This window comes from Poecile atricapillus, chromosome 2, assembly GCF_030490865.1.
Source record: "Poecile atricapillus isolate bPoeAtr1 chromosome 2, bPoeAtr1.hap1, whole genome shotgun sequence".
Classification (NCBI taxonomy): domain Eukaryota; kingdom Metazoa; phylum Chordata; class Aves; order Passeriformes; family Paridae; genus Poecile; species Poecile atricapillus.
In genome coordinates this window covers 942,779-955,305 of record NC_081250.1, presented here as the reverse complement: position 1 = coordinate 955,305, position 12,527 = coordinate 942,779, and the positions used below count along the sequence as shown (strand labels likewise).

Sequence of the window (12,527 nt, the reverse complement as noted above, 5' to 3'; positions counted from 1 at the left end):
GCAGCCCCTGAGTTCCTTGCTGCATTCCTTACTTCAGGAGGGGTGTTAGTGCTGCTGCTGCCTGAACTGACAGGCACAGACCAGTAACTTCAGCTGCAACAGCCCCTCAAAGACAACTTTTGGAAACTATCAAGTTACACCACCACCCAGACACATAACTTATGCAAAACACAAGCTTTTGGCTAAGCCAGAAATATTCTGTCTTGGCAAAAGAAAAAACAGAAGTCCCACATCCCACAGGAAGAAGTACAAGGAGCAACAGGTCAGGAATTGTCTAGAACACAAATCAAAGCATTGGCCCAGATGTTCACGGGATTAAAAGCTGCTGAACTTTTAATCAATCACAATTTCTGGATTCAACCTTAAGAATCCCAGGGTCTTCCAAAAGAAGACTGGGCCACTGCCCAGAAAGTCTCCCTTCCCAAAAGGGCAGCAGAGACCGATCGGGTTTTGTGGCAACAATCAAACCATGAATTCCCACAACGTTTTGGCAGGAAGCTTTCAAACACATCCAGTTCCTGAAGTGAAATGGGATGAGGCAAAGGGGATCTCAGGGGGCTGAGCCTTACGTGGTTCAGGTAGTTCTCAATCTTGCGCAGGGTGGCCTCAGGGACTTTGATGTGGCAGGGCTTCCTCTGGTTCTCGCCCAGCTCCCGCAGGGAAGTCATGTTGTACATGGCATGGCTCAGGGGGTTGTTGTTCTTGTCCACCAGGCCAAGGCTCTGCAGGGAACAGCCAAACACCATCAGCTCTGAGGCTGCTCACACCAAGGGCTGCGATACTGAGCACTCCGCTCCCATGTTCAGATATCCCAAAACCATTAATTCCTGCTTTGTTTGCCACAGCAAGAAACCAGACATGATCCCACTCTAACTCAGGAGAGCCACACACACCAGGACCAACCACATGCCCTGACTCAAACAGAACCAGCAGAGGAACAGCAGCCACAACTGCAAAACCCTCTTGGTGAGTCCCTTGCTGTGGTTCTGGCATGCTGGGAATCCCAAGGTTGGAAATAAATGTTTATTAAGCATTAGCTCACTATGCAAGTGAAAGCTCAGGAAGTTTCCAGCATCCTGTCAGGCTCACACCCCCTGAGGCAGGAGCCTGTACCCACAGGGACATCCCCAGGGGAAGCAGGAGCCAGGGGCACTCACCTTCAGCTTCTGACAGGCCAGCGCTGCTGCCTTGTTCTCAGCCTCCACCTTGCGCCGGCCCTTGGCAGCGAAGGTCATGGGGCAGGGCCAGCGCAGTGTGAGCTTGCAGATCTTGGTCTTGGTGCCCACGGTGCGGAACTGCATGTACTCCTGCAAGGAACAACAGCACCAGGCTCCGTGAGACAGCCTGGGCCCACAGGGAGCACCCAGCCCCTCCCCTGACCCCCCAACAATCCCCCCTGGGCATCTCTGGAGTGCTGTCCAAGCACTCCTGGAGCTCTGGCAGCCTTGGGGCTGGGACCGTTCCCTGGGGAGCCTGGGCAGAGCCAACACCCTCTGGGAAAGAACCTCTCCCTGATATCCACCCTAACCCTGCCCTGACACAGCTCCAGCTGTCCTGGGTCTCCAGGCTCCTGTCCCTGTCCCAGGGAGCAGAGATTGGAGCTGCAGCCCCTGCTGAGCTCTGCCCTCAGTCTGCTCTACTCCAGCTGAACCAGCCCAGTGACCTCAGCCACCCCTCGTGTGGCCCCTCTGGACCTTTCACCATGGGTTTTTTGGCTGGGTTTGTTGGATTCTGTTGGATTTTTTTCTAACGGAGCACTAGAATAATGTTACTGCACTGAACTCCACCCCCCAGCTCACAAGGCGCTCTCTAGGCCAAAGTGAGAGCAGACAACTGTGGGAACATCCTGAGAGCCTCAGGGTGGAGCTCAGCTCCTTTCTGCTGAGCACAGGAGCTCTGGGAGGTGGGTGACACATCCCTGGAAGGAGGATCACTGCAGTTGTGGAAAGATTCTATCAGCACAGAAGTTACACATCGCTCCCGGCAACACAACCTTGTGCTTGTGGCAGATATATGGGGAAAGGAAACCTTAGAAAATACCTCCTTCATTCAGATAGAGCTCCTCCTCTGCCCTGGCCTCAGGAGCAACAGTCCTCATGGTTCTATAAAGACATTCCTTCAGTCCTCACCACAAAGCCTTCTCTTTGCTGTTCACACTGATTTCTCTAGGCCTAGTTTTAACTTCCCTCCTTGCCCCAGTTCTGCTGCCCAAAGAAAGCATCCAAAGTGATTCCAGCTGGAGCCCCTGAGCTCCCTCCCAGCAGGGCTCAGGCAGCACCTTACCTTGACTGTGGAGGAAGAGGTTGCAATCTGAATCACTTGGGCCAGGAGGTTTTTGGGAAGCGGGAACTGTGTCAGGGCACGGATGGCGGTGTTGTCGTCTGTCATTTCAATGGAACTGCCTCCTCGGCTGCATGGGACATGAGGAGAGCTGGATGTACAAATGCCCACTTGTGTTCACACCTACCTCACTCCAGGAGTGCTACAGAGCTCTGAAACCACTCAGTTAAAGCCCAGGTAATTCTGGTCATGGGCAGAATGCAGCTGTCCCTTGCTACTAAAACCTGTCAGTCACAACCACACAGCCCAGCAAAGATCACTCTGCTACAGAGTGATCAAACCTTTACACCAAGGCTACAAAGCAGATGGCATCAACAGATCAAAACAGATTTAATTAATAAATCATTCTGAATTTAAAAAACACATCACAGAAGTAGCCACCTACATCTCTTACAGCTCTTGCTCCTGATGCCTATTAAAAAATCCAAGATTTGTCTCATAAAGTCAAGCAGGCAGCTATGGGGATGGAAGGGAGCAGATTTAACACTGCCCTCAAAACCAGGGTGGTTGAAGTGCTGGTGTAAGTGCACATGCACCACGTCTGGGGATGGAAATGTCTTTAGGCACAGGAGAATCAGGCAGGTAACAAGACTGGCAGCAGCCTCTCCAGAAGGCAGAGCTGCAGGGAAGAAGTCTATACATTCCCTGGATGGCAGCCATGTACAAGACCAGGCTGCCCCACTGCTCCTCTGGCCCATCTCCAGGATCTCCATCTCTGCCCCCCAGCTACAGCAGAACCCTCCCTCCCCTCTCAGCTCAGCACTCCCAGCCAGACCCACCTGGCGTCTCTGCCCGGGGTCCGGGCGTCCTGGTGTGCCATGGGCAGGTAATCCGAAACATCGATGGCCTCTTCCTCCAGCTCCCCCTCCTCCAGCTCCCCCTCCTCCAGCTCCCCTTCCTCCAGCTCCTCCCTCCTCATGGCTTTGGGCATCCTGCCCTGCTCCATGGGCTGGATGGCATCGTCGGGCTCCATGCGGCGCCAGCAGGTGGACAGGTCGGCGAGGGAGGGCCCGGACTTGGAGCGCCACTTGCCCTCGGAGCACCAGCGCTCGTCGGGACAGCCCAGCTGGTCGGCCAGCAGCCGGTACTTGGCCGCATCGAAGAGCTCGTTCCGGGGGCCCAGCAAGCCCCAGCCCTGTGGGAGAGACAGCTCTGGGAACCCCCCTGCAGCTCGGGGAACCCTCACCCTGCTGGGGATGGCGGGGCAGGAGCAGACACAGCGAGGAAAGGCACTCTCGGGAGCTCTGAGCTTTCCCCCACCGCTGCTCTGTCCCAACAGGAACCTGGTCCCTGCCCTCCCTGCCCTGGGTAGGGCTCTCAGCCCCACACAGCTCCTTGGAATGGGTCAGGATTTATTGGGGTTTTACAAACTCTTGGCTATATTTAGCACCCTCAAGTTTTGAAACCACCCTTGGAGCAGGAAATGCATCTTTTTGGGAAGGCTAGTCTGAACTAGCATAATCTGGGTTAATAGAGGGTGAGAATTCAGGGAATGGTTCATCTCCTTCCATTTCCCAGGAACAGTTATTTGGACAAGCAGCAGGAAAATGCCCCTAACCTGTCAGGTTCTGAAGCAAGCCTGCAGTAATTAAAAACTCTCCTACCATCACCATTTAGGACTGAACCTTGCAGGAAGCTCCAGACATATCCAGAGTGCAGCACAAACCATTTTGAAACCACCAGACTCCTGCACTAAGTTCTAGTTTTAATTTTAGTAAATTAAAAGTTACAGCTTTAGGCCATTTAATGGCCTTAATGGCCCTGTATTAGAAAAAGCTGCATTTATATAAAAAGCTGTGGGAGGGCCTAAGACACCAAAGTTCACCTGGCTCACTGCTCTACTCAAACCTCCAGTATTCACTCCTGAACTAATTAGACACTATTAATTTTCTTGAATTGATGACTTTTTAAGGCAGCATTTATAGCTCTTTCTATAGCTGTGATCACACAAGGCCTCCCACCACAAGGGTCTTCTGCCAGGTCCCAGTTTAGCTGGCAAAGAAAACTTTGCATGCTCAGTCTGTGGTTTCAAGGGGTTGGGTTTTGGTTTAAGTTCTAAAGTACACTTCATCCATTTCCAAAATTCAGGGAAAATGTATCAGTAGGGTATTTTTCTTCCTTTGAAAACTTCCAGGCTCTCAAGGAAAGCAGGGAACTGGACTAGAGAGGATAAAACCAGGATGTATTCCCAGTGAAAGCTGACTGAGTGAGGTGGAATGAAATCAGTGAGTGAAACAAGTTTTGCTGATCACAGGTTGAGAGGACCAGCTTAAGCAGCTGAAAAAGCTTGAGTTTTCACACTGCCCTCCTGAATTTCTGAAGGCTGGCTATTTCCTCACACAGAATTCTGATCTACAAGTAAATCAAAAGCTGTCTCACTGCCAGAGCACACCCAGCATCTTCTGGGCACAGAGATATCCCTGTTCCCACTGCACAGATCAACAGGAAACTCCAAAATCAGCCTCACTCGCTCAAGGTAAGACAGAACAGCCAGGGGCAGAGCTGGAGATAAAACTGCATCTTCTCAGCTATAAAACACCTTCAAGAGTGACCTTTATAGTTTTAGTGTGCCTGCTTGATACTGGCTGCACACACCCACTTCCAGCCATAAATAAGTGCCAAACAAAGAGTAACTGTGGAGTAAGAGTAAATTACAACATGTAATTGCCACGCTGGCTTTGATGAAGAGGAAACAAGAGGCTTTGAAGGTCCTACAACTGCAAACACAGCCAGCTGAGCTGTCAGAAGTGGGAGTTAGTGACCAGCAAACCCACCTGAGGGAAACTCTACTTGCTGTAGATGCTGGGATTAAGGAGCTGATTAAGGTCTGGGACAAAAGGAACAAAGATCAGAATTACCTGAAGCAAGTGGGATTTTAAGCTCAAATGAATTCAGACTCAAGAATTCACCCTCTACCCCTGACTAAGAGGGGCCAGCCAAGGGAGGTCACAGGCAAGGAGACAGAGCTGCCATCACCAGGCCAGGCACAGTGCAGGGTGAGCAGAAGCAGAGCTCACCTTGAAGAGCTGACACGCTGCAGCTGCCGCCTGCCGTTCTGCATCGATCTTCTTGGTCCCATAGCCCTCCACTTCCACATTCTTTGGCCACTTTATATGGAGAGTGACTTTCTGAAAGGCAGGAGAAGCACAGGGTGAGCCAGGACAAACTTTCCCCTCCACCAGAGCACACCCACTCCAACCATCTGTGCCCTCCAGGCAAGGAGATACAGAAGAAAACTGAACAAAGCGCTGTCTTGGTGCCCTGAGGGAAAGCTCCATTCCAGGAGCACTGCAGGAAAGGCTGAGCAGGGCCCAGAGGTGCCACAGCCCCACAGGAGCTGCAGGGCTCAGGTCCAGCACGGGCTGTGCAAGGGACAAATGCCAGGAGGTCATTAAAGGAACAATCCCACCCCAGGGCTGTCCCTTTGCACGATCCTGGGGGCTTCTCCACACCCTGAGGATGGGCTCAGCAGCCCAAACTTGTCCCAGTATCCCGTGGGTTTGCTCTTGTAGCTACAACTGTCTTGTTTTGGTTTTGTTTATTTTTTGCAGATATTCCTTCGAAAAAAGTGGAATTTTCCCGGTTGTTAGCCTTTGGATTAAGAAAGCTTGGCCAGAAGAGCAATAAAACTGCAGGGGACCTGAGCAGGCAGTGGTTACACGGAGCTGTGTTGTTCTGAAAGCAAAGCAGCAGATTTGTTCTGGGCTTTTCCCGGTGAAGGGAAGCTGCAGAGCGTGCCCTGGAGCAGATCCTCTCTCCAACACCAAAGAAATCTTCCCAACTGCTTCCTCAGTGCCATGGGAGCAGCCCAGGACTGCCCCAGCTGCCAGGCACCCACTGGGCACAGAGCAGCCAGCTCCAGCCCAACACAAGCACTGGCAGAACCACAGCCCCAGCAAGGGAGCAATAAAAACCTGCACAGGCAAGGAATGCTGAAAGCTCCAAGAGGGAAATGCCTAGGGAATTCTCTCCAGCTTCTGCAGCCCAGATGAAAGGCAGCACTGGATCTGCTGGGAAAGCCCCAAGGCTGGAGCTCCTGGCTCTCCAGCACCTGGCTGGGTGCCCTGCTGCCCCTGAACCTGGCTCTGCCAGGGAGCTGCCAGGGATTTTGCCTCGGGGTTCTGCTTGGAAAGCACAGACCTGCTGAGAAAAAAGGTGTCTCAGGAAGGCCAAGTGCCTTCCCTCATTCAGTGCTCAACAAACCCTCATTCATGTTCTACAAGAGCTCTCCAGGCTCTCACCTGTCCTCAAGTCCACATTTGCTGGGTTGTTCTTTCTTTGTGAGCCAACCCTCATTTTTTTTCCCAGGGCTCTTTATCTCCTTTATTGTTTTCCTGGTTTAGTTTTTTGTTTTGATCTGAAGTTACTCTCCACATTAATCTGTTTAAGTGCTGGCAAGAATAGGAACCAATTATGCCAACTAAAGCGATGAGGCACTGCCTGGGGTATTCCAAATTTTAGGGATGAGGCACTGGCTATGCTATTCCAAAATTTAAGTTGGGTAACTGCACTACTGCTTAAAAAAGAGCAAGAAAAACAAACACAACTAATGAAGAACTCTAAAGTAACATTACTAATGTATCCCCTAAAATCCAGGGATGTTTAAAAAGGATGTGGCAATAAAAACTGTCTGGGAAATTTTAGACAGAATGTTTTTGGAAAATGTTAATCCATCAGAACTGAATCTTTTCCTGGAATGTAGGTTACAGTTAAACTTCAGCTGGAAAGGGCTTTCAGCTCTGGAATGAGAGGTGCTGAGACAGGAGGCGGCAAAGCCTTGACCATGGAGCACCATTAGGTAAGAATTCCTGCTCAGTTCACAGCCCAGACCCAGATTTGCGCCTCGGGCATCCCAGTGACAGCTCAAACTACCTGGAAAACTGCTTGGAATTCCTCTGCTTCGTTTAACAAAGAGGCTGCATTTCATTCTGCTCCTAAGTACTATTAAAAGCCTCCCTCCATTGCAAAGAAATTCCTCTTTTCTGGTCACAATTGGACATTTTAGGCTTCAGAATTCGTTCTACTGGAATCTACAATCAAATCTAGGCTTCCTAAGGGCTAAAATACAGCTTTTAAATCTTAATTTTCTAAGGTAGTAGGACACCTTTAAGTACATTTAAGCACAGACTCTGTGTCTTCCTGCTGAAAGTCCAGATACAGCAAGTTACTTAAAAATATCGACACAAAAAGAGGAACAGCACCTGCATTTACACACCTTGAAAGCACACAAAGACCAGAAATCATAGGAAGAAGTGAGAATATTTCTTGTTTGAAAAATTATCACACAACTTTTAAGTGGAATTAAACCTCTTCTATGATTTTCTCTAGGAAGTTATTTCCAGGATTAGCAGCTCCATGGCTCCCTTCCCACTCTTTCTGCACCACAGGATTACCTTTTTCCTTGGCCCGTTAGTGTGGATGTACACCAGCTTGTCTCTTGCATGGGAAATGCCCAGGGCTCGGCCAATCACGCTGTTGAGCAAGTTTTTAGGTTGTGGAAATTCCTTTAGTAAGTCTCTGGAATCTGGAGAAAAAAAACCAAAGAGGAAGGAAATGTTTCCCAATTCCTGTGCAGTCTGGTTCAGAGGTGTTCCAGCACCGGCTCCCTGCGGCCCCACAGAGGGGAGGAGAGAGGTCCAGGGCTCACCTCCAGCATCTCCAGGGATCACTGAGGTTGGGAAAGCCCTCTGGGATCATTGGATCCACCCTGTGTCTAATCCCCACCTTGTCCCCAGCCCAGAGCCCTGAGTGCCATGGCCAGGTGTTCCTTGGGCACCTCCAGGGATGGGCACTCCAAACCTCCCTGGGCAGCCCCTCCAAGGCCTGAGCCCCCTTTCCATGGGGAAATTCCTGCTGATGTCCACCCTGAGCCTGCCTGGCCCAGCCTGAGGCCGTTCCCTCTTGTCCTGTCCCTGTTCCCTGGGAGCAGAGCCCGACCCCCCTGGCTGTCCCCTCCTGCCAGGGACTTGTGCAGAGCCAGAAATTCCCCCTGAGCCTCCTTTGCTCCAGGCTGAGCCCCTTCCCCAGCTCCCTCAGCCCCTCCTGGGGCTCCAGATCCTTCCCTGGACACACCCCAGCCCCTCCTGGGCTCTCCAGGATTCCAGGGGGTCCCTCAGCAGGGCCAGCACAGGGGACAATCCCTGCCCTGGGGGACAATCCCTGCTCTGGGGGACAATCCCTGCCCTGGGGCTGTGCCCACACTGGGGCTGGCACAGCCCAGGGGCCATCGGCCTCCTGCCCCCCTGGGCATCCCTGGGACCCCTGGGCTCATGTCCAGCCCAGTGCCACTTCCCACCAGCTCTGTTTGTCACTCCTCAATATCAAAACCCAACTGAGCAGTAACAGCTCTGAACAATTTGAGTGTTTGCAACGTTCCCCCCAAGGCACAGGTTAAATCCAGGGTCTCAGAAGGCACACATTAGATCCAGACAGTGGTAGGAACACAAAAAAATGCCTGAGGACTTCTTCCTGAAATGCCTGAGACAGCTGGATCAGAGCCTGGGAATGTGGTTTAGTACTGAATTGCCCAGAGAACCTCTGGAAAGAAGTTTTTGGAGACACAGCAGTCCCAGAGGCAGCAGGACTGAGGGCAGGTGGGACTGGCCCTTGTCCCCACAGGGAAATGCTGCTCAGGGTACAGCAGGGAGGGGATGCTCACGGTCAGATCAAATCACTCATTTAAAAATATTAAAAAAAATTAAAATAAATCCCACTGTCCCAGACAGAGCCCTGTCACACCCACCTCCCATCCCAGCCTCCTCCCTGGCCAAGTCCAGAGTTTGGGCAGCGAGGGAGCTGCTCCAGCTCCTCTCACCTGCATCACTGCCATGGCCAGCACTGGCAAGGGCCTTCTTTTCCAGCAGCAGGTCCAGCGAGATGAGATCAGTGTGATAACAATTCCGGATGTGATAACAACTCCCTCCCAAACAGGGAGGTAGAGAGGGACAGCTGCCCCTTCTCCAGGCTCCAACACTCCCACTAAGCAGATGTGCAGGGACACAATCTGCAGCCCTAAGCCCATGGGAAGCCAAGGCAGGAAAAGGAAACACACGTTTTTGCTGGGCTCACAAGTCAATCAGCCAGCACAGTCCTGCAGGTACCAAAAGCACCAGCAGGATGGGATCTCCTCCCTGCAGCAGCAAGCACAGCTCATCCCACGTTCAGCCTCATCCCACACACGCTCCCCGGGCAGTCAGGGCTTGGGGAACCTCCCTGCACACCACCCTGGGGGTGAGCATTCCCTTTGAGAGCGTTTCTGAATCCCCTGCAGGAATGCAGGGTAAGTTTCAGCAAGGAATCAGAAGCCAGCACAGAGATCACTGGTACCACCAAAAACTGGAATTTCCAACTGAGCACCAAATCCAAGGAGAAACAGGGAGTCAGGAGTTATCACCAAGATGTGTCAGCATGTTCTCCTGGAAACTGATTCTGGACTACTGACATGAAACACAGGAAAACTGCAGGTGATCCCAGCACGGTTTGGGTTGAAAAAATCCTTGAAGATCCTCCATTAATGTATCTAACAAATGGACAGAGGCACCTTCCACTATCCCAGGTTGCTCCAAGCCCGTCCAAACTGGCCTCGGACACTTCTCGAGATGTTCAAGGCAAGAAGAACTTAGGAGAGGCTCTGTCCCACAGGGCCATGGAAGAGATGCTCTCTGAGAAGCTGCTCATTATGATGATGTCCTGGGAGAGCACAGCTGGAAGTGAGCAACTGGGAAACCATGGGAGATTCAGGGAAAGCAGAGTCCTGCCACTGCCAGCCTTGGACATTTGGCTAAGGAGAACACAAAGCCATCACTGATCCCATCACCCTCTCCAGCAAAACCCAGCAGCCTGGTCCACAGCTCAGCTTCATCACAGAAGATTCACTGGTGACACTCAGCTTTCAAACTGCTTCTTGCAAACCACAGAAGAACCACCTGGATCTTGAGAAATGCTTTCAGCAGCCTTGGATAACTCCAGGGGAATTGCAGGAATTAGTCTGATTTATGAACATGATTTGTCCATGAATTGCCTTCTTATATATTGGCCAAGGGAGAAGGAAAATGGTCTCAGCCTTACAAAAAACCATGAGCCAATTTTCTATAACTATACAGCAAATGAGCTATTTCTATCTCCTCAAGCAAGTTCCTCTATATTCAGACTTTGGCCTGCTCAGGAAAACTGGAAAAGTGTCCAAGATTTTGGCACTCTGCAGTTCTATTCCATTCCACATTTGTGGGATTAACTGGGGGAAGAGCAGTAACACAACTCCCAAATGCACCATTCAATTCTCTTAATTAAAAAGAAAAGCAGAAAGCAAATCTCCAGCAGCAGCCTGGTTATTTGGCTTCCAGTTGTTTCCTCTTTCACAAACAATAACCTGGGAAATTCTGTGATAAGAGGAGCAAGAAGCACATTTTCTTAATGCCCCCCCCAAGTGCAATTACCTATGACAGAGGCAGTTTCTCACATTCTGAGGTGACTCCTCGGTGAAGAGTCAATATTTAATCTGCTCTAGAGGGGAAAATTGGATCTCTGACTGAAAAAGCCCAGTTCTGGTGACAGCTCAGGCCTGGAATTCCTGACAAGGTGCAGTGTTTTCTCCCCAGCTGACAATGCCACACTCAGCAGCACATTCTGACTGTGCCAAGGGCTGCTGGATCACCTTCAGCCCATTCCTGCCCCAGTTCCAGAGCTGAAAGGATCTTATCCTGCAGGAAGCCATCCCTCCCTCGGAGCTTTTACAGAAACAACCCTGAACTGCACAACTGGATCTGCAGAATGTTCTCTTCCCTGCCAAATGGGATTTCTCAGCCTCTTGCTCCAAGGAGTGTCTGCCATAGCTGAGAGTGGATGTTTGGGTGGGAATTGTGTCAGTGGGAGCACAAGGAGAACAACCCAATACTCCCCAAACTGAGCCACACATGACACCCAAACCACAGCTCTGACATCACCAAGGAATATTAAAAGCCTGTCTTGGAGAGCAGACAAGTCAGGGTGGGGCTATCAAAGAAGCCAATTAACTAATTAAAGTTCCTCAAAGCAAGTGAGTCCTTCAGCTTAATTTGATTGTGAAAGTCCAGGATAATTCCAAGCTACACTGAAAAATACAAAAACCAGACCCCAAAACCAACAAACCACCCAGCTGGAGTGGCCTAGCCTCCTCCAAACCCCAACAAATCTGAGGAGTGAAAACACTCAGGTACCAGAGCACAAACAAAACAGCCCCAAGTCCTGTTCAAGGAGGACAGAGGAGATCCATCAGTTTCTCTCTTCTCTCCAATTCTGCTCCCTGGAAAAGCAAGAAATGAGCACCAAGGACAAACTATCAAAGACAAATTTCCTCAAGATATGAGAAATTCAAGTAATAAATCCAAAAGTGTTTCCAAGACATCAAAAATCCCCAAGGAAGAAAAAATGCCCTGTGGCTCCACAATATCCATTTCACAAGGAATTAGCCCAGACATGTTCCACGGCAGAGATGGAGGGAGACACAGAAGGTTCCACCTGGCAGCTTAGCCTGGGATGCACCAAGCCATGGTTTTGGGGAATTTGAGGCTTTTAAACCATCCCCAGCACATCCCTGACCACAGCTCCTTCTAACACACACAGAATAAAATCCACATGCAGCTCCTGGCTGAACGAGAGCTGAAAACGAGGAACACCGAGCAGGCTCCTCCAAAGGCAAGTGGGACCAGCTGAGGAGAAGGCCAAGTGGCCAAGCTCCCCCTCAAAAGCACCAGGGCTGGTCAGGAACCAACCCTGCTCCAGGAAGGGATCCAGAGCTCCAGCCCAAATTCTGCTGTGGTTCTACAGGATAAATCTAATTAGTGACAGAGGAGGGCTCCTGGAGCAAACCCAAGGGCACGTCAGCCTCAGGAACGAGGGGGAAGTGACTGAGCTCCCCAAACCCCCCTGGCTGAGCCAAAAAACTGGAGCCTCAGATAAGAACATGGATCTAACAGTGACTTCTTCAAGCTGGCCTGGGTCTGAGTGGATTTTTCCATATTTGCATCCAAGGCTCATAACAAAGCAGCAAAACGAGGACAGCTAATGAGACATCAGCTCACAAGCTGAGGGCTCAGAACCAAGCTCAGAAAGAGGTTTTTCAAATGATATTTATGATCTCCACGTGTTCAAGCAGCAGCTGGACAGGTAGGGCAGGTTCATGAGACCCTGAGGGCTTTTATTTGTTCATC

The 12,527-nt window shown here is 50.8% G+C and overlaps 1 protein-coding gene across 3 annotated transcripts in view; it reads right to left on the bottom strand.

The window, feature by feature from the left end:
• DHX30 (DExH-box helicase 30) overlaps nucleotides 1-12,527 on the bottom strand; it is a 31,187-nt gene that overhangs the window by 9,997 nt on the left and 8,663 nt on the right. For all 3 annotated transcript variants that reach the window (XM_058831483.1, XM_058831481.1, XM_058831482.1), the window contains 6 exons: nucleotides 7,734-7,864; nucleotides 5,358-5,468; nucleotides 3,120-3,475; nucleotides 2,284-2,410; nucleotides 1,158-1,307; nucleotides 570-722 (listed from right to left, as the gene is read on the bottom strand). In XM_058831483.1, coding sequence (XP_058687466.1) covers nucleotides 570-722; nucleotides 1,158-1,307; nucleotides 2,284-2,410; nucleotides 3,120-3,475; nucleotides 5,358-5,468; nucleotides 7,734-7,864 — 1,028 coding nt within the window. The remainder of the gene's footprint in view (nucleotides 1-569; nucleotides 723-1,157; nucleotides 1,308-2,283; nucleotides 2,411-3,119; nucleotides 3,476-5,357; nucleotides 5,469-7,733; nucleotides 7,865-12,527) is intronic.